The sequence below is a fragment of the Zerene cesonia genome, chromosome 28 (assembly GCF_012273895.1).
Source record: "Zerene cesonia ecotype Mississippi chromosome 28, Zerene_cesonia_1.1, whole genome shotgun sequence".
Lineage (NCBI taxonomy): Eukaryota > Metazoa > Arthropoda > Insecta > Lepidoptera > Pieridae > Zerene > Zerene cesonia.
In genome coordinates, this window is record NC_052129.1 from 178,557 (window position 1) to 201,328 (window position 22,772).

A 22,772-nucleotide genomic window follows, 5' to 3' on the forward strand; every position below is an offset into this window, starting at 1 on the left:
CTATTTTTGGACGTGCTTGGCGTTTGTTGTTTTTTTGACTGTATTCCGACTTGTGGTGAGGTTGAGTTTTCTCTCTTTCTTTTATCTATGACCTTCGAGTTTTCTTTTACAATAAGTTTATCATACTTTATGTACGCCAGGTTCCATTTTTGTCTTTCTTGCATCAGTTTGGATTGTAAAGACTTCCTAATTTCTAACGTTTCCTTAGAGTAGTCATCTGAAATGTATAATTCCTTTAGTTTCTTTTTGTTCCTCATAATTTCGGTCTTTTTCCATCCACAAATCAATGAAAGAAGCGTAGGCCTTGGTTTCCCATTTTTATTTTTAATACCAATACGATAGATTCTGTTTATTTCGCAATTTTCTATAGTAATGCCCAATTCTTCAACGAAACATGTTTTTATGTAATTCATTAGATCCAGTGTCGACTGCTCCTTTTCCGGTAACCCATGAATAATTATATTATTGCTTTTCCTTTCTCGCTCTAGGGACTCCACCTTCTTTTCCAGCTTTTCTACTTTAAGTTTCAACATATGATTTTCTTCTACAACGGGTTTTAACTTTTCTTCCATCTTTTCAAGCAATGTATTCGTTAGTTCTGTTGTTTGATTTTGCATTTCGATCTTCATCTTGTCGAAAAATAGTTGAAATTGTTCGTCCATCCTTTTTTTTTTGTTATTATTATTATTATTTATTTTATTGTTATTATTTATTTATTTATTTTATTTTATTTTATTTTATTTATTTATTTTTTTATATATAGCAACACTAAGGTTATGCGACTGTTCTTGACATCAATATGGCAGTTGTCTTATCTGTCTTATATGACAATCAACTCTAACCTCAATATTTCTGCCACTGTTTGTAGTTTTGTATTTCTTGTAAATCCAGTAAATAATGTATTTATTATTACCACGATCGCTCGATCACACTTAAGTTCTTGTTTGAGTGTAATAGACTTGTGAAAAGTTTAACTTCTAACTGTTTAGAGGAATAGTTTTACGGAGCACTGACACTTAGGTGTGTACAATTCAAAACACCGGGACCGAAAAAAAAGAATAGGTTAGATAGTAGAATCATATCATACTAATATTATAAATGCGAAAGTTTGTAAGGATGAGTGTGTGGTTGTGGCTCTTTCATGCATAAACTACTGAACCGATTGCAATGAAATTTGGTACGTAGATAGCTGGACAACTAGAACAGCATATAGGCAACTTTTTATCCCGATATTCCTACGGGATACGGACTTACGCGGGTGAAGCCGCGGGGTGGAGCTAGTAATATATAATAATATGACCTTTTTCAATTAACTATAGTTAAAGGTTATATATCACCAAATAACGCATGCATTTCGTTCTGCTTTTAATGGACATCGTTATTAATCCTCGGTAATTTTCTTTTATATAAATACATTATCAACTCAAACTACATTTTTAAGCATTATATATGCAACCATAATACAGTATATTATTATTCAGTTATTTATTTCTATGCCACTACTCAGAACATGTGCGCAGAAATATCCATGGGCGATGGTAGCGCTTACCATTTAGGCGACCCACCAGTTGCATTGCCTACTATGACACAAAAAAATTGACGGCATTAGACGGACAGCTGCGTTAATAATTAATTGATATTTTGTTGTGGACCCTAAGGTTAGTTAAGTGGTCAGGGCCAAGAGGCTCCAGAAGAAAAGGTCGACGAAGGGCCAGATGGGCAGATGAAATAGTTACGGAAAAAGTTAGTTGTATACAGGTACAGAATCGTGATGTTTGTTTGGAGAGGCTTTTATTCGAACGAGATTCATATAAAATTTGAAATATTAATTAAGTTCAACATTTTATCACTATAAATTGTAATTGTATAGAATCTCATATAGATGCTCATTTATTTTGTTTCACAACGTCCATTCATAATCTATATATAAATAGACTATGCAATGACCAATTAATGTTTGTAATGTAAACTTAATTCTTTAAATTACATCTTAAATCTCGAAGCTGTGCATTTTCGTGTACTTTCCTCTTTAGTTAACTCCCAGTAACCTTAAGATTACATTGTACCAAGCAACTTCGTGGAGGACTCGGTTCTCATGGATTCTTTTCACGTTCCCAAGTTTCAGCAGTTGAATAAAGTTGCAATGTGGAGACGTTTGCTTTCCTTAGAGTGGAGTAAATGCTGGCTATTATGAGTGTATAAATGAATGAATGAATACAGATACTGAATGTTCTTAAAGAAGCGAAATAAGAACAAGGCAAATACAATAAGACAATCCAAGTTTTAAATTGGTGAGTTTAGCGCAATGCAAACGTGCAGATTTTCAGAAAAAAAATGAACTGTTTACGATGCAATTATCACCATATGATTTTAAACACAAGATCTATTATTTTTATACCTATTTATTATATACTTTTAGCATTTTCAGTGTCATAACCACGCAGACTATTTACAATCATGTCTTTGCATATTTACCATAAACGCGCTTGAATAATTAAGCCAGCGGTGCATGTAATGTTATAAATATATATATAATATAATAATTTAGCTAATAATAATAGAGTTGTATAGAGCTATTCGGGTAATGAGAATATAGCTGCGTTAGTTAGGCAATATTATAAATATATAATCATAACATATCGCCAATTGGAAGCACAATAGTGATATATATAAAGTTAAAGATTTAACATTTATACTTTTTCACTTTAAATCGACGCAATGTGTTTTACAGAATTAATAACTGACGTGACGTACGTTCGCACTTAAAATATTAACAAAGTCTACATTCAATCAGAGAAACGGCGTGTGAATGAAAATTTTAATCTTTCAGCGGGAAATGTGGATATCGTGATATTAAAGCGAAAGCAATTAAGTGCATGTAACTTATTGAATTTACACATTTATTTGTGTAGTGTTTACACAGTGTTTAATCCCCAGTTTAAATTAATTAACAGTTAATGTTTGTAATACTTGACATGTATGATTTACATAATATAATGTGGGAGTCTGTAACAGTGTATTAAACCAGATGCAGTAATAGTAATATTTATTATTCGTTAGATACGTAAGTAGTTCGCACACATATGCAACATTATACCTTTTTCTCTAACCTTTCCTTGGACATTAAAGAGATCGCTAAAGTCGATAAGTTTGCCTTAGTTATTCAATGTACCTTGTTATTGTATATTTGCAATTATTTTCAATTAAGTGTTAAATTGTAAAATAAATCAATAAAATGCAGATAACAGGTTTTTAATCCGAATATATTATACATTCAAAAATTACAATGGCCCAGTGGTTAGGAATCGAACTTAAAATTAAAGTCGCGGTATGAAAAAATCAATTTGATTTTTACACACCTTTGTGGTATGCGGTCTGAACTCTCCTGGGAGGCGTGTGTCCTTGCCTTAGGAACAAATATGGGCGAATGGTGTATGAACAATTAACAGTTCCCAAGAAATAGAGATAATTAATAAAAGTTTACCCTGAAAGCCCTTCAAATTGGACTTCGAAACTCGTATTCAAAATTCAACGAACTAAATTGGTAAAATATGTAAATCTTTTGGAGGCAAACGTACAAACGCTCTGTTCTCATTTCCTTTTTAGTTAATTGAATAGAACAAAGGTGTATAAGGTGTACTAAGGACTCGACCCTTTAACAAAGATGTTTTGTCCTGCGAGGGCTTTTGTTTCTTCTTTTCTTAATATATAATAATGACGTTATAATAAATTCAAGGAAGTTACATTTTTAACTGCTTCTTTCTTTGTTCATTCATTCTTATGACGTATAAGATAGTGACTAGCTTCCAAAAGTTATAAATAGAAATGTTCCTCCCTCATACTTGGTATTATTAACTGAAAAAGAACAATATTAAATACTTATATCTATATTCCCTTTTTTTATATTATAACTCTCTTCTCATATTATAACCCTCATAGGAGGCCTGTGTCCCAGTAGTGGGAACATAACATGGGCTGATGATGATGATATCTATATTCTATACTACCACTACTATTATCTGAAAGGCCACTAATTATTTTGTTTGTAGTAAGCTCTGAAAACACAGGGCCGATTTTGAAAAACCTCGTATTTAAAATAGACAGACTCTGAAATGCTTAGTTTCGAAAACTATATTATTTCATAGTGATAAATTATTTCTATTTTATTTTAATACTGGATTAGAGAAGACGAGAACCTGGGCCGAATGGCTAGTATTAAGAGAATCAGTTAATTAACAGTATTCATGAATTCGCAGTAAATCCGTTTTAGACACAATGATATAGTTATACATTCTAAAATTAACAAAAATATTTCTATTTCGATTATTCAGAATTTCAAAGAGTCTCGAAGTGTTGACGATTCCTCTATACTTGCTTTTAGCGAAGTTTTCAATGCAAATGCAAGACTAGCATTCAACTGTAAAGTGCATACGAAATAGTTGTGTTTTTTAAACAATTTAGTGCCTAAAAATGCAGTTACTTAAACGCGAGTTGCTGAGCATGATGTGGTAGCGGAAAATTTACTGTTTTTAATTATACTTTTGTTTTGAAGGCGTAATGCAGTTAAAATAAATATAAAAGTATACTTCAAGAGCAAGTGAGATAATTAATTAGTTCTTTCTATCATTGGATAGGGACAACTGTTACATGTGACAAAAGAAGAGCTATAGAAGACTTGTATGTTTTCAAGAGGACTTTATTTATTATTTATTGCATTTCATAAGATTCTTATTACTTCATGAGTTCATCATTTTACATCCAAATGCAAATTATTAAATTGAAGCGTTCCAAAGTTAGCAGAAGCGCGGTCAAAGACTTTTCATTTGAAAAACTCGGAATAAAATGTCTTATTAAAATATATTTCTAAAGGTGCATTAAAACTACTTATAAAGCCATTCAAGTCTCGATCAATCACAAAATAATTCATGGAAAAAGTACTGTGCTCATTTTGTTTTTAACACCGGGGAAATATTTTCCCATTTGAGAAATTACTCCACGTATTTATCGAAACATTAATATTTTCAGTGCGTTCAGGTTTTGTTTTAAAATGTTTATTCTGGATAAGTGAATGGCAAATAGCGAATGTATTGGATATTTAGCTGGATGGTACTTGAAAAGTAAAATGCATTGAATGTGTTTTCAAACGGATGAACACGGAGAAACATTGAATGCGAGTGTATATTTGAAATTAATATTTTCTTGTTGCAGTTTGTGCAACAATAGAATCGAAAAAATAATTATATAAAACGTCGTATATCATATTGTCTTTGGACTAGGAGTCGCTTATTGTTAAAATAAAACTCAAATTGATATTATTTTACTTTACATTATTTAAACATTTAAATTTATCGCGTTTATTCCAGTATCATTTTAAAACGTGCAAGATGTTGGTATTAAATTATTGATTTATTAAAATTTTGTATCAATAGAAAAGAAAAAGGAATCGTATTTCTCATTTTATAAGTTTGAAAAAAAACGTTACTTTAAAATCACATTTATAACCTAACCTCAAATATGGCACAGGATATTTCGAATTCTGGGTTCGACATTTTTAAACAAGCTCAGTTCTACATAACTAATCTTGAGCCCGACAGTCAGCACTCGCAATTATACCGATAAGCTTCATTCAACTCGAATTGCTGACCAAGATCCGTTTTATACGCTGGCCTCTCGGGCGGAGTATAAAAAACCTCTTAGAAGAGTATTACATTGTGGGAAGAATTGCTTTTGTAAAATAGAAACTTGCTTGAATAATTCTATTGAGTTTTTACACTTCAGCTTGGCCGTACATAATCAAGTAGTCGCTGTCAATGTTACTTTGATTTGGGATGTGTTTGGCTTCTTGTAAGAGTGAAAATCTTTGAGTATATGCTAAAATTCTTTCTTAATACGTTTTCAGCGTGATACAAATACGTTTGTCACTATTAGTAATACTTTTGGTGTTTGTTTTTATCAAATTTATATATATTAAAATACGTATTTATATAAATACGGTAAGTGCGGTTAGTGGGGGAGCCGGAGGCCTTTTTCTTAGCCTTCCCAGTCCTTTCCTTTATTTCTCTCGTCAATCCTGTTTAAATCCCTTACCAATTTAAAGTCGGCAACCCATTTGAGAGGCGTAAGGTCTGCATTTGACCTTATGCCTCTACAAATGTTCATCGGCTGTGTGCTTACCATCAGGTGACCCACCAGCTCCATTGCCATACAAAATGTCAATGTGTTATCCTTCTTTTTAAAGAACAAACAATCAAAAACTATGGAAGTAAACAAATGCTATAGTAGTTAATTCACTAAATATGCAATGAAATTCGATTAAAAGCTCCGCTAAATAACAAATGCAACGCTTTTACGTGTCTCAATACAGAAATTATAAAAACTACGGCTACGATACAAAACCGCTCAAATTTATACTCCAATAACTTACTCGTGTGGAGAATTTCTCTAATGGGGAAAAAATTCCCCGCAACAATAAAAGCGGTTATTATGAAATTGAGCGATTATTTTTGACATATTTTCATAAACGACATTTATTATGCAATTTCCTTGTTTTCTTTTAGATTCTATTTGCAGCAAAATATTGCTTATTAATAAAAAGAACACACGTTATGATGAAGTTCTAAAGTTTAGCGTATTCATAAACTTCATCAATATAAATATAAAAATATAAGCGTTTATGCTAACACGATTCTAAAGAAAACTTTAGAGGTTGGTGTAACAAGTTGTATTAATATTATATTGTATGCGTATTTTTGATATATTTTTTAATTGGAAAAAAAAAATTAATGAACAAGCTGCCCGCCCCGGCTGCATTTAGGGATCACGTATATCCAAAAGAAAAAGAATTTTTCGAAATCAGTCCAGTTGTTTCTGACAAACAAACTCTAACTTAAATACGATTAGATTATATATAGATAAGGTTTTAAAATCTTAACATTGTAGTCGTCATACACAAGTTTACATATGATAATAGCTCTAACATTGCTCATTAAATCGAGCACACAGTAAATATTAAATAATCTAATAAAGCTATTTACATAACATTATAATCTGGATTAGGCCTCATTAGCCGCCTAATTGGGATGACAAATAGATATTGACAGATACACAATAAATCCATTGATTTAATGCGTTGTTAGTGTGGAGAAGCATTTACGAGTGATATAAGATAATAGAAGCATTGATGGAACTAGTGACTCGGATGGCGTATGAAGGTCGAGGTGCTACACGATGTGCGAATTTACCGCGAGAATCTAATCTCGTGAAGAGGTTTTTTTTGTTTGATTCATTCGGTCGATTGTCCATCGAATGATTGTAGAATCGATTTATTATATGTTATAGCGGGCAACAGAGCTGGTGTTCGCTTGATGGCTTCACCATCGCCCACGAACATTCGCAGAAGTAATGGTCTGCGAATGCGCTACCCGCTTTATGGGGTAAGGAAAGGAGTGATGACCGGAAAGAAGGAATGGACTGGGAGAGGTAAGGAAAAGGAAACGGGCGGGAAAGTTAACGATGGTTAAATTTATTTACTGTTGAAAATCTACGTCTTAACTTAACTTTTATCTACTACAAACGATGGGGAAACAGTTTTAAACTATTAGGATTTAAGAAGTCAATAAAGAAAATTGAAAATTTCTGTCAATGTATCACACTTCAAATTATTATTATGAGAAAGTTTGTTTGTTTGGATGTTTGTCCGTCAATCACGCTGAAACTACTGAACGGATTTTAATGAAATTTGATAAACATATAGGGTATGAGCTAACTTGGGTGATTGGATACTTTTTATCCCGATTACATCCTCCTTTGGGATAAACAGTAATCTTGATATCCGGGCGAAGCCGGGACGAGGGTCTAGTCCGTAATATATTTTCCATAGCAACAAGGAAAGACCTAAGAGAATTACTTAACCAAATGTTATTCAGTTTATAAAAAGACATCGCATAGAATATAACGCGTGTCAGCTGGGAACTGAAATATTGTTTCCGGCGGAGGCTTTACATTAGGATTTTCCTTGAAAGCCTTTTTCGGCCTCTCCTTGGGTACCGGGTTGCCGTGGTGGGATTTAATTTGATCTAACATTCGAATGTCGATTTTAGTTCACGATGAAATTGTGATTATTTGATTGGCGTGAAGTATTTTACGAACACCGTTTAAAATATTGCTTTGTTAGATATTTGTAAATCTCATTATCCTAGGATATCTACGCTGTAAAGTACACAACGGACAAGTACGCTGTAAAGTGTTTCTAAACGTCGTGTTAATAAAATAATGATTAAATCTCGTTTCAAAGTCACCATTGTCAAAACTAGACTAAATTTGGAACATGGACGGCACCAGAATCACCAAAACTGTTTCACCCAGTCGAACGCTCTGAGTTTATTCACAAAAAAATTCAATCGATTATCATTTAATCTCCTTATTTTAAGTCGGTTGAAAATACCTACACTTTCTGTAATATGTAGGTTACTAGATGGATTAAACTTCTAAGTTCTGTTAGTTACGTGTGTAGACTTAACTCAAAGGTCATCAATTTCAGTCTACTAAATCCTACTAATATTGTAAATGCGAAAGTTTGTAAGGATGTGTGTGTATTTGTTGCTCTTTCACGCAAAAACTATTGAACCGATTGCAATGAAATTTTGTACGTAAACATCTGGACAACTGGAATAACATATAGGCAACTGGATACGGACTTACGCGGGTGAAACCGCGGGGTGCAGCTTGACTGTATTTAGAAGAGTCTTTGAAAATCAATCAAACATATACGCACATAACATAGAAGGCGTGTCGCTGCCTTTGTTCCAAACTAGGCTAAAAATTAAGAGCAGATACACAAGTCTCGCTCGTTAGTTCAAATGTTACTGACACTATTATAATAACAGGTCATGTTCTGTCAAGTGCAGCCATATTGGTAGAATACTGCAGGCCATTTTCGTTTCTATTCACTAAGTGCTATCGTGTATTTCAGTTTGAACGGTTTTCTAATATCAGTGTGTAGGGTAGGCGTGCATAATTTGCTGAGTGTCGACAGTCGACGCGTCCCTTGTGGTCGATGCTGATATTAAATCCTTTGTGGATTAATCGTCTTGAACTTGAATGTAATTATACTGATTCTAGAGGATTGCGGAGTGGTCGTTGATGAAGCATTGATATTTCATTTTGCGTTAGATAAATGCAATGTAATGCAATAATACACGCTGTAATTACGGAAATAATATGGTTATTTTTCGAATGGTATATGTCAATGTATTTATTATATTTCGTTTTTATTATTTCGTGTAATTTCAATTCAATCAAACAATAATTAACAAAAATTAATGAGCTCTGCCAACAGTCAAATGTGGGAAAACAATGTTTCCAGATGATTAATTGACGCTAAATAAACCAATAACACTTCATAAAATATTGTCTCTTATTCGTCAACAGTTTAATATTATTTGTGAATATTTTGATACAAAATTTAAAAAATCAAACTCAAATTTAATATTTTCATGTAAATAAAACGGTGCATGATAAATCTACTGAATTTATCTCGAAAGCAATTTCAACGAACAAACAGACGCTAGTAAATTGAAACATGCAGGAAGATGTGTGAAGGGAATTAAAATTTATCGTATTTTTTATTTATTTTTTAATTAATGTTTAAACATAACATTGTGTTTGCAGAAAACTGTTCAGCGTGCTGGTTCATTTAACTGAATCGTTGTCGTTTTAAGCCTAGTTTTTTAAATCCCTGATGTTTATTTTAAAAATTATAGCATATTGCGCATTGAATTTGAACGTTTGAAGTAATGTAGCGCGCTGGAGCTTTCATTCATTAACCTAACCTTTGGGATGTATACCGTCTCATCATATCATTTCATTTAACAATCTTGATGATTAATTAGCTAATGCAGTCGACAATACCCTAGGTCTATCATTACATATCATCATAAATCTAATAATTAAAATAAAAACAAAATAATTAACATATAATTTAATTTTTATTATTTAATAATTAACATATTTTTAATTCAGCAGGTAATCAGTGAAATAGAAGTGTGGCAACGGCGCATTGTCACAGTCGCATATATATATACTAGCAAACCCAGCGAACTCCGTTTCGCCACCAGATGGCTTCGTTTTTCCGCTTTTGTGTTGAAATTTTTCCTGAATTTTCTTTGCTATAAACCTCACGGAGCCCGAGACCTTTCCAACGAATGCAAAACCGTGGAAAACGGTTGGTGCGTTTTGGAGTTATAGCGTCAGGAAGGAAAACCCGACTTATTTTTATATAGTAGATATAGTATAATACAGTGGCAGTGTCTTGTTGTACTGCACAATGGTGGTTAATATTAGTAGATGCCTAACTACTATTTACAGAATGTTTTGTAAAAATTTAAGAAAACTGAAAATAACGTTATGTGGCTAAATTTTCAGATATGCTTCGTTGATTTTTTTGATTCTGTATATAAATTTTAATTTATTGTATTATCATCTCTATCTCTATCTCTATCAATCTAATAATTTGTGCCTTATTCCTAGATCGATTTAGAATAGACTGAATCTTTTGTCTTGATAAAGTCAGGGCTCACAGTCAACTCCACATAACTATTTGTTCATATATAGTCTCAATAATCTTCATCCTTCCACCTTCTACAAACGAACTAGGAAATACATGGCACAACGATTGCAGACCATCATGTAACTGTTACACCGTAGCATGTCATAATGACACTATAAAGTCGCCCAAATCGATGCCATTCGACATCGAGACGTCTGCCAAATTGGCTGGAACACCGGACTCTTGACGTGGCCTACTTTCGAGCCCGTCTATTGCGCCCTTTTGTGCCCTAAATGTGTCTGATAATGGGCACATAGCGAGGTTGTGTGGGTGACGGTGGATGTAGCATTGTGAGATACAGGAGTCTAAAAGGGTTGCAACGATTAATTGTCCAACTGATGACAAAATTGCAAGAGTGCGGGATAAGCTATTAAATACTTAAAGTATGCTGATATTTACTTTACTTTTATTGTTCTCCCAGGAAACCCTTCTTAATTAAAAGTCCTGTGACCCCTAGTGGGGTATGGGGAAGATATACATCTATTTCACTGGTCGATTTTCTTTATGGAGAAGAATGTGATCAGCCTTCTGTGTCCTGCCAGACCGAGACGTTTTCTTTAAGAGTCCCTACTGGGAAAAGAATCCGGTTCAACGCTCAAGCGTTAACCACTAACACATATTGTACATTAAAGTTGATTATTAAAATAGTAAAAATCAGTCAAGCCATTTCGGAGGACGTTAGCTACAAACACTTTAGATACGCCAATTTCAGAAAGAACCTTGTTCGGTATTATTTTGATTAAATGTTGGTTTTTAATTCACTGCATACGAACTCTTGTACCTAAATGATTCTTTAAAGGCTAGTATAAATTAATTAAAAGAACTTAAATAAAATTAAATGTCCTTTTAATTTCATGTTGTGATTATTGGTAACCATTGTTTAGAAATTAAAAACTTTTTAAAGGATTTTAAACGCGATTTATTCATTATATTATTAACCCGACGTTTCGAACACTTTACAGCGAGCGTGGTCACGGGGAGACTGAGATGTTATATGTCTTGAGTCAGTGAATGAATAAATCGCGTTTAAAATCCGTTAAAAAGTTTTTTTTTTTAAATTTCTAAATGTATAACACTCGCGTAAAATTAAACACAAGAAAATACAAACCATTGTTTATTTTTCATTCGAAGAAAAGTGAGTAATTGTTAGAAATACTACTGCAAAAGTAAAAGACTCTTGACAAGAGTTTTTAATTTCCACGAACGCCGCTCATTGCCTAAATTACCCTCACAGGTGACAAATCAATCCAGATACCTATATACAAGTGTCTCGAGTACTTTCCGATAGCTTTGCCGATATAAATCGTCCCTTTGATGTTCTGAAATCAGCGTTAAATTGACAGACATCGTGAGAAAACCCTTGATGATTCCACTTCCCGCCATTTCGCGTGATCAAATATAATGAGCGTGTGTGTGTGCGTGTCGCCCGCCATCTTGGTAATGACGTAACAGCAATGATGCGCTCGTAATGTGGCCCAATATGTTAAGGGAATGAGTGGGCTATACTGAATTTGGGCTTACGTTTGTGTAGTTATGTGATACAGTATGGTTTATTTTTGAGGATAATGCAGTAATCACGTAGGTTACATAGGCACCTTGATGACAAATGTTTGTGTATGATCATCCTGCATATTATCTGATCATTGCCGCGTGATGTGACTGCTTTTTAATTATTGCTTTACAAGCGACTTCAAAAAAGGAGATAAATTCAAATGAAATGAAACGAGAGGTGGTAGTTCGTAATTCGCCTTTATTATTTTTAAATACTCGGTACTTTCGCGTGGGTGAACCGATTTTGATGAGTTTTATTGGAAAAAAAATGCCACCCGTGTAGTCCCTTTAAAACTTGGCCTAGTTTTTACCATTTGAAGGCCGTTTATTTTTTGTGTTGAGAATAATTATAAATTATTATACAAAATCCTTTTTAAGTATACATTTTTTTAAAGAATAAGTACATGTATGCACGCCCATAAGAAGTATGAACATCAACAGTGGATCAATTCTGTTTCCACGTGAAGATACATATCGTTTAATTATTGCCAAGTGAGCCCAAAACCTCTCGACTACTTACGCAATAATCACCTACCAAGGCAACGATATCATCTTGAATTATGACATAATTGATAGTCTAATATAATTGTAGTGTTAAAATATACCTTCCTGATATGAGTTCCATTTTGGCACCGTGCCAGCGGTCAAAATATATGATACTAAACCAAATTGCCAGATCAATGAAAACAAAAATCATTCAAATTAAATTATAGGTTAAATTAATGTTGTGTTCTTTGTTATTATTTATTTAAATTTACGTCCGACCTAACTTTTTCGTTTGAGACGATCGAGCGTTTCGCTTTATCGAGTTCAATGCCCAAATATAACGGAAGTTAAATAAACAAAGGAGACTTAAGTAATTGTAATTGTAATTCAAATTATACAAGTTTTAATGAAAATATTAGAAATTGGAGACGGCAGCGAAGCCCACCGCCTACGATCGCTGTAAACTTTCTGAAACGTTAAATAATACAAATGAATTGTATTTTAAGTTTTCGATAGCAAAACTGATTAAATTCACGTTAAATCAAACAATGAATGCTCATTAATAAAGATTAAAAACGAATTGTATGAAATGACAAGTATTAAGCTCATTCAACCTGCTAACATCCGTATTATAATCATAAAAAGGAAACAAGACAGCTCGCAATTTGTCATTTTAGCGCGAAAACATTTGCGTTAAGGACGACTAACATCCCGCAAATTGGAGGTGAGAGGACACCTTGTTTGGACGTTTACACTGTCATCGTGTTTTGAGCAATTCGTCTTACTTACGGTTTGTGTCTGTGTAGATTTGTCGTTTTAAAAATATGAGCTAGTTCGCGCTCGTTGCTTCGCTCGCGTTTCACGAAATTTGTTCTAGTTGGCTGCGGCTGGTGTCCCACAATACATTAAGTTCTCTAAAGGTCCTCTGCGTCTTAGACCTGTATCCCCACGTAAGCGTTCCGAATGACCGGGTGCCTTTCTTCTAGAGGTACCCAAGTATTATGGAGAGATACACATGATAACAATAATATCTCTTTAATTGTTCTTAATCTGTAGATGGAAGTTTATTACAGCCACAAATTGGCATACAAATATTGGATTCACAGCTCTATGTTAAAAACAATTTTTTTCTTAACTTAAAAGTAGCTTAATATTACTTTATTCTTTAGTCTCCAACTTCAAAACAGGGAAATCATGTTTAAATATCGCTCTGGTTCGATCTGGAAGAATCACAAACAAACAAATAAACAAACACTTTTTATTATTTGAGTAAAGCCTTATTCAAGCTACGATCGGTTTGAACCAGGATAAAAAATTATTTTATTTTGGGAGTCGACCACGCTTCGGCACGAATTGGGCCAGCTCGCACCGGGGAAGTACCACACCCCCACAGAAAACCAGCGTGAAATAGTGGCATGCCACTGTGTTTCGTACGGTGAGTGGGAGAGCCGGAGGCCCGTTTCTTTTTCCTCACGCGTCCTAGTCCATTCCTTCTTTCCAGTCGTTAATCATTTCCTTTCCCTTGACCCATAAAAGCGGGCAGCGCATACACAGAGGTACTACCTTTGCGAATGTTTATGGGCGGTGGTGATCGCTTACCATCAGGCGAACCACCAGCTCAGCTGCCCGCTATGACATAAAAAAAGCCTTTTCAACATTATTGTTAATTGTGTTTTAATAACACTGTTTACCCGACTGTGCCGGAAGGAGCGTTGTGGTTTTGAAGTGATAGTTGATTTTATTGGGTTAGATTAATTTTGAAAATGTAAGTTTCTGGTTATATTTTTTAAACTAAATAATTTATATTGCTTGCATATGTTAGAGTGTAATAGCTAATCTATTATATAATTTAAGCGTTTTTCTAAGATCATAGTATAAACTTCTTAAAATCAGTTCAGAACAAATATTTGTTATAAGTAATTTATAGAGAAAATCAGCCATATCCTATTTACAAGGCGTTGTTTCCCTTTCGTAGCATATAATTAAACACATGGAAGTCACATTGAATACATTTTTATACCCCACGGAAAATGTTGATTCCTATCTCTATGCTTTCAAAATAAACTCCGCATTATGTTTATGAGTAATGTATCGTGGTTAGGTATAAGTGCCGGATATTCCGCCCGTATCCGGGGAATGGGATGTATTTACGGTGTTTTTACAGTGCTATTTCGCGAACATTTACGTAATTTGTTTATTTTTACAGCCGCGAAGTGATGCAGTGTGACTCCCCGCGGGAGTTCATTTACTAACTGTATGGTGTATAAATAAATATATACTTAATTAATGTGGAGTATGATTTGATTCTTGTTTCCTTTTCATCACCCGTCCCAGTCCATTCCTTATTTCTAATCGTCAATCCTTTCTTTTTCCCTTGCCCCTTAAGAGCGGACCTCTCCCAATGTTCTTTTATGCTTACATTCTTTATCTTGCGGTGTTTTTTAGCGCTATCCCTTAAAACTTCTTACATTTCCTTTCCTGCCAGGTCGCCTGGCAGAGATTGCTGTTTAGCAATAAGGCCGTCTTTTGTACGAAATATCATTGAGACATTACTTGTATAAGGTTTACTTTCTGTTTTTGTACAATTAAGTATTATAAATAAATGTCTCAGCTGATACAGTTGGCTGTTATTTTTACCCAAAAGAAAAATTAATTCTCTTCAAAAACATATTAATTACTACATAAAATTATGTTACTACTATAATTACATTAATAGAATTGAATTTAAGTAAAACAATAATGGAACAAATTCTATATTTTTTCACAGTAAAAATACAGTTTCAATAAGTTATATTGCCCCAAACCTTTGAAGGGCCATCACATCGTAGCGAAATAATTATTTCCAAGACCCGCAAAATTTTCCAAGATATAATTTCACATATTTAACATACGGTTCGCTAGATCTTCCATTAAAATTCCTCAGATTAATCCCTCCATCCAATATTTGTGTTCTCATCGTATCCCACTTAATTCCATAGTTTTAATGAAATCCGCCACATTTCATAGCGGGACGAATATCGACCTTGCTCCCCTGTAATACGGTACATATCGCACACAGATTTGAAGTTATTCGATTTGAAACTTAGTAGGGGTGAAGAGAAGGTTGCAATTTGATTACGGGTTTGGGCTAAGTTAATTAACTGTGATGATAATGGTCATAGATTTGATGGAGTTTCGCGATTAGTGTCACGCGTTAAACTTATCGGCTGCTGTTTGCAATATTTTTAATATTTTTCAAGTGATACGCGATTTTTCTGAAGTTCAGAAACAAATTCTTGTTCACGGTTATAATAACGTTACATATAATTTATTTATAACATATCTTCACAGGATATACCTAATGCGATATTGGTTCCATTATACAATAAATGATTCAGTTAAATAATACAATGAAATTAATAAGTTCGGTTTGAAAGAACCTTTGCTTTATCACCCAACGGGCATGTAAATCATTGGAATTTTTCACCTCTCCCATGGAGACTGTTCAGAGTACATTGCGCTCGCAGATTAGCGGATACCGATGTCACTTAATTATTTATAAATACAATACAAAGATTAACTTTCAGCTATAAAATAATACTATGCATGTCTTGCCCTAAGTTGTGGTTTAAAATACGTATTTAAAGGTTTTAGATCATTAATTGACTTGAATTGAAATCGAGAAATCGCAGTTTGTTGTTACTGCAATCTATTCTTACATCCTGATTATCCATAATATTTTATAAAAAATCATTTATAATATTACAAATGCATACCATACTCTAAAACAACTAACCGTGATAGTTTCTAGGGACTTCTTAGCTTCAATGAATGAAACACATAATCGATTCAGTACCTACTTTAAAAAACACATGTCAAAATATTAAGCAATGTACCACTATTGGTACAACCCGTATTAGGTACGCAGTCGTGTGAATTGTCCTATATTCACATATAATCTCCCTCTTTCTGAATCTACATAATTCCTAGAAATCCGTTGTCATTTAGCTTAGGATAATTGTGTTATAATTGATTCTATAGTAAGCACCAACTCATTCCGAAATCTCATATTACACTAACTCAACTCACCTGTAACGTTTAGTCCTTTTACAGTTATCATATAAATATAACAGTTATATATCTGGGCAAGACATTTGCAGCGCGACCCACGTCACGGTGTCGCGGGCAACTAATCGCCCCACACCTGCGCCACATGATGTATATGAGTGTTTGTTTGTTGCTTGTTTTAGCCAGCGTCATAAACCTCTTGTGACGGAATAAATCTTTGGCTATTTGGGTAAATCTTTAGTGATATAACGTGTGATAGTATGGCTGTTAAATTTGCTTTTAGAATGGTGATTTTAATACGCCTCTCAGATCGGATAGTAAAAATTAACTAGATTTTAACATAAATTACTGTTTTTTTAAGCATGTACTTTACACTAATTGTTTAGTTCCCAAAATAACAAACATACAGACTTTATTGTTGTTAATAGATAGCAAATTGAATCTGCAAAGAAATATAGTTAATTATATTTATTATTTTTTTATTTCCTCAATAAATATCTCAAATTTAAATACATCAATTTTCATGTTAGATATTAATATCAATCACAATATTATAATTTACAAGTTTATTTAAAACTAATCTGAATAATAAGTTATTCAGATTAGTTTTTATTGACTAAGTCTTTTGTATAATAGGTTACATATTATAACTAAAAAAGTAATTCTGTCTGTCTGTCTCTCTTTTATTCTCATCCCATTTGGATAGAATTTGGTACATAAGTTTGAAACCCAAGAACGAACATAAAACAGTTTTATTCCAAAAATTCCAGAACTGGCTACATTCCCATTGACTACGCAAGCGAAGCCGCGTGCGGAAAGCTAGGTAGTAATAAATCTATAAACACTGGTTAATGTGCGATATTCCAGTGATTGTGAATTATTCCGTATTGAGTTACCTTAGCAAGCTTAATTACTCAATTAGTAACTAGATTAATTGAGCATATACAATATAATGTTGAGTTCAATGAACCGGTTATTTTATTACAATATTACTATGCTTTTCTGTGAGTCGATACGAGTATGAAAGTTTTATGGTATAATGACTAGGATCGCTCAGTCGAAATACATCTTCTGTCTCTGAACTGACTTCACATTACATTTGAAAAATCTGAATTATACTACGATAGCAATCATGATTTGTATGTCAAACTCAAATGATTATATTTGATTGATTTGAGAAGCACTTTTTAATCACCATATAGCGGAATACATGCAGTCCTCGTGATTACGGAATACGACATAAGTCGAGACATACTTTCTTCATATGTTTACATATAAAAGTCTAGATTTACACAGATCAAAAAAATGTTATGTAAGCCGGAAATCGAAACAATTGACGTAGGCGTAAATCGAGAACTGCCTGTAGTCTAAAATAAGACCGAGAAAACGAAGAACTAATAATATTTTTTTAATAACACATATTTAAATAGATACTCCTTGTTACAGGTGGCGTGTGGTCCCTCCGTAATCTGTCGATATCAGTCCCGCGTGCGGTCCTCTCAGGGGAGGGCCAGGCGGCGGTCCTTCGGTGTTCATATGACCTCGAAGGCGCCGCTCTATACTCCATCAGGTGGTACAGAGCGGAGACAGAATTCTATCGATATGTGCCACGGGAAATGCCTCCAACCATGGTATTTCCCTTGCCAGGTGCTTCTGTCGATGTGAGTATCACGATATTATATTTTTTTATTTAAAAAAGCTTACAAAAAGGTAGAGGATGTGTTCAGGATCATACTTTGTTATGGATACAACCTTAAACAAGGTTCCATCTATGAATATATTGATGTTTATTGAATAGACTATTCATTGCAAGGCGCAATGAAACGTAATTCGATTTCCATTCGCAATTATAGTTCATGAAAATAATTAACAATCTGTTAATAAATTGAGGATATTTATTCTTATAACCTCCCTATCATCCTGGAAATTTGCCCATTTTATGCTATTTTTATATGTACGTATAATTGACGTGTTTGTTCGATGTTATTACAAAAAACAAAAGTTTTTCATTTCTCTCCTGCACATTCAAACCAAATGTTTCGAATCATATTTCGGCGCTATTGTTAAGTTTCCAAATAAATAATTTATATAAGCACTTATAAGGAAACTGTATTGAACTGATATACTTGTTTTTGTGAATGTTGTGTTTTATTGTAATTGTGTGGATGTAAATTGTAATGTGGTGGATGACAATGGTTTTGTAAATAGAGCAAATTGATTATTGTACAACTGTTCATGAATCTATAAAGATAACTAGCTGCACCCGGCAAACGCTTTTCTGCCTTACTCTTATCCTTTAGGGGTATGAAAAATAGATGTTGGCCGATTCTCACACATACCCAGTATGCACACAAATTTCTTAAGAATCGGTCCAGCCGTTTCGGAGGAGTTTGGCAACGAAAACTGTGACACGAGAATTTTATATACTAGATAAAAACATAGAAGAAATGACTTCTAATAAAGATCTACCGCCTCCAGCTAGCCCAGTCAGACCACCAGCAGGTCCGAATAGTGAACCTAAATCGGCGGCTAAGCGGCGACTACCAGTGCGAGGTGTCTGCAGACGCGCCGCTGTTTCACACAGACATACGGTCGGCCCCACTTACTGTTGTTGGTAAGTATTTTAGCTCTACATATATGTGTTGCCCGCGGCTTCGTCCGTAGTCAAAGTAAAACTAGTCACCGTCCCCATGGCATTTCCAAGATGAAACCTTTTCTATGACTCTTCTTAGGTTTTAAATTATCTAAGCATATCGTTTTCCGTTTCATCTATATAAGTTTAGTGGTTTAGGCGTGAAGAAAAGGCAGACAGATAGATCTACTTTTACATTTATGACATTAGTAGGAATAAATCAGGGATCCCCCACAGATCTAAGGGTGAAATTTTTTATGAAATCAGTCCCGTACTCCAGAGATTAACGCGTTCAAACAAACAGATAATAACTTCAGCTTTATAATATTAGTATGAGTATTATAAAAGTAAATATTATAATTATTAGATCACATATAATTCGGCAACGGGTCGACGCTATCCTTATTATAGAAGCGAAATAAATATTTCCTTTCTTTCTCTCTTATAATATTATTTTAAGGGCTCTGTTACATATATTTTAAACGTCGTGAGCTTATTACGTTTATGGGTGTTTTGTACTGTATGAAAGGGGAAACCTCTTACCCATATGTGGCTTTAAAAGTGAACTTTGTTGTTAAAGTTTTGACCAAAGATACTAGACAAATTATACCATTTGTATGGTTAAGTCCGATAGACACAAAAAGAGTAGAAGAAATTCGATTACTGTGGCGGGATCACGGGTGGCCGAGAGGCCGAAGTGGAGAGAGTTAAACGGTTTGGCAAGAAGAGTTCATCTCCATCATCAGCCCATATATGTTCCCACTGCTGGGACACAGGCCTCCTACGAGGGTTCAGGCCATAATCCATCACGCTGGCCAAGTGCGGGATGCAGATGTCACATGTCGTCGAATTTTTTATTTTCAACATGCCGGTTTCTTCACAATGTTTTCCTTCACCGTTTCGAGCAGTGGTGATGTTATCCACATGTGCAGCTAGCTAATAATTATTGTATATTATTATCTGTAATTGTTTAAGAATTCAATATTTATTGCCCTTCCAACAGCATTGAAAAACTCAATTTTAAACAACTAGGTAAAACCGATAGCAATCGCAGGCGAAACGCTCTTACCCCAATGTAGTATGAAGGCTTCGCAATACTTTGCAGCTGTTCGGTAAAATGGTATTTTACGCGCTAATTCTGAAGAACAATCTAGAACTTTAGGCATTGCATTCGTACAGTAATTGGAGCGCATTTCTATTTAGCAAAGGTCTTGTTAGAAAAAGATCGCGATTAAAACGCTGTTAGTTTTGTTGACTGCATTGTAAATTGGTTATTCTTTATTGGAATAATGCAGAATGGGAAATAAAATAGTAAGAAATATAATTTAGCATAATTCATAACGAAACATTTTAATTGTCAGTTGTTTGTGCAGCTTAATATCCGAAATAGCTGTATTCATTTAGACTGGACTCTCTCTGATAGCTAGCTGACATCATAACTAGGATTTTAACTGAGAAATAGTTACGAGAGTAAAATCGACAATACATTTAAATGTACAAACTCACATTCAGCAATCCAAAACCAAAGCCTGTTTCGTAACTTAGCAATTCTAAGTTGCAACAAATCAAGTTTCAAGTTAGTGGATGTTAGCGTAAAACTTTTAATATCAGGTAATAACACTTACAGTTCCGCTGAGTGAGCCGTTTGCGATTTGAACGTTATGTACTCTGCAATAAAACTGCTTTTGTGTTGATTTGTGAATGTGACAGCTTGGTTATAGGCAGTGTCTCTGCGAATGCGAGAAGAGATAAGGAATAAGAAAAGGATGACTGGATAAAAGGAATGGAATGGGAATGGTGAAGTAAAACCTGGTCTCCAGCTCCTCCCTTCACTGTACGAAACACAATAGCATGCTACTATTTCAAGCTGGTCTTCTGTCGGAGTGTGGTACTTCCCTGCGAGCTAGCCGTATGTGCGCTGATGCGTAGTCGACTCTCATATTATTTTTTCCTTCTAGACCCCCCATTCCGGGCCCCTCGTCTGTCGGTGACACAGAGGAACTACGCGCGTGGTGACGTCATCAAGGCTAACTGCTCCGTGGACGAGTCCTATCCAGCTTCTAATATAACCTGGATTCTGGATGATCATAAGGTAACTGGCTTAATATTTCATCCATACTATTATTGGCTATAAGAAATTGTAGACATGTATATGTGGGTATAGGGTGCTTCAATAGGCAGTAATAAATAAATTAATTTATGTATAATGCTTGTGGTTAATACCAAACGATTTCTAAAAAGGAAGTTCTTAAGTCGACTTTTATTTGTAAGTATTATCTACTTCAGAAGTCATGACTGGGTGAACTTATTGGTCATTTATTTGTTAGGAAACTCATGGCTTCCATGAGGTCATATTTAAAATTGGTATAATTCGGAATTTTAAGGCAGTTTATTTTTGAGAAATTTTGAAAGATCAGTTTATTTTTGTCAAGTATAATTATTGAGCACAGTAATATATGATAGATATAAGCTATAACGTATCTCACACATTCTGCTAGTAAGTTAAGTGTCTACGTATATGCAAATTTGAAGAGAAAATAAAAAATAATGCGTACCGTAATTCACACTTTGCCGTAAGTGAAATTTACACCATTAATTCCGCCGTGGGAAACCTTTATTTAAAGTTAAGAGTCATATCCCTAATAACAGCATACGGTTATAGCTGCTGGTATGGTTATGAACTTAATATCTTTTAATAAGAGGCGCATTACGCCATATTTGCAAGTAAAACCGGGTTATACATATATGTATATTACGAGTTTCCGCGCTAAATTTAGCTTCTAATGACAAGGATTCTTGAAATCGTTAAATCATAGCAATGAACACTTTAATTCTTTTTCCAGTATGAACTTATACTGTAACTAAATTAGTAAGTGACCTGTGTCGTAGAAACTAATTTATTTATCTAAACACTTATTGTGCTGCCAAAAAAAAAATAACTGTAAGCTTAAAAAAACAGACTATTTCTGATGGTCATAACGAAACAAAGAAAAATGGACAAAAATAAATTTACGCTAGTCACATTTAATTGTAAAAATATTAAAAGGTCAATTAATTGTGTACGACAATTATGTAAAGACGCGGATATCATTGCGCTGCAAGAGACATGGCTGTTGCCTGAGGAACTCCCGTATTTACATAGCATAAGTGACGACTTTGCGTGTACGGGTACGTCGGCGGTGGATACTGAGGCGGGTCTGCTGCGAGGCAGGCCGCACGGAGGTTTAGCTTTGCTGTGGAGAAAGAGTGCGTTTAATAATGTGTCCGTCGTAACATGTAATAATAATCCGCGCGTGTGTGCTGTGAGAATAGTGCTAGAGCAAAGGTCAGTTTTAGTGTTTAATGTGTATATGCCGACTGATTCGGCACAACATTTAGTGGATTTTACGGATTGTCTAAGCTTGGTAAGTGCGATTATTGACTGTTCGAACATTGAAAACTGCTATATAC

The 22,772-nt window shown here is 34.2% G+C and overlaps 1 protein-coding gene across 1 annotated transcript in view; it reads left to right on the plus strand.

The window, feature by feature from the left end:
• LOC119837649 overlaps positions 1-22,772 on the plus strand; it is a 140,682-nt gene that overhangs the window by 113,106 nt on the left and 4,804 nt on the right. Inside the window, exons 2-4 of the mRNA XM_038363363.1 lie at positions 18,137-18,351; positions 19,169-19,304; positions 21,281-21,414. Coding sequence (XP_038219291.1) covers positions 18,137-18,351; positions 19,169-19,304; positions 21,281-21,414 — 485 coding nt within the window. The remainder of the gene's footprint in view (positions 1-18,136; positions 18,352-19,168; positions 19,305-21,280; positions 21,415-22,772) is intronic.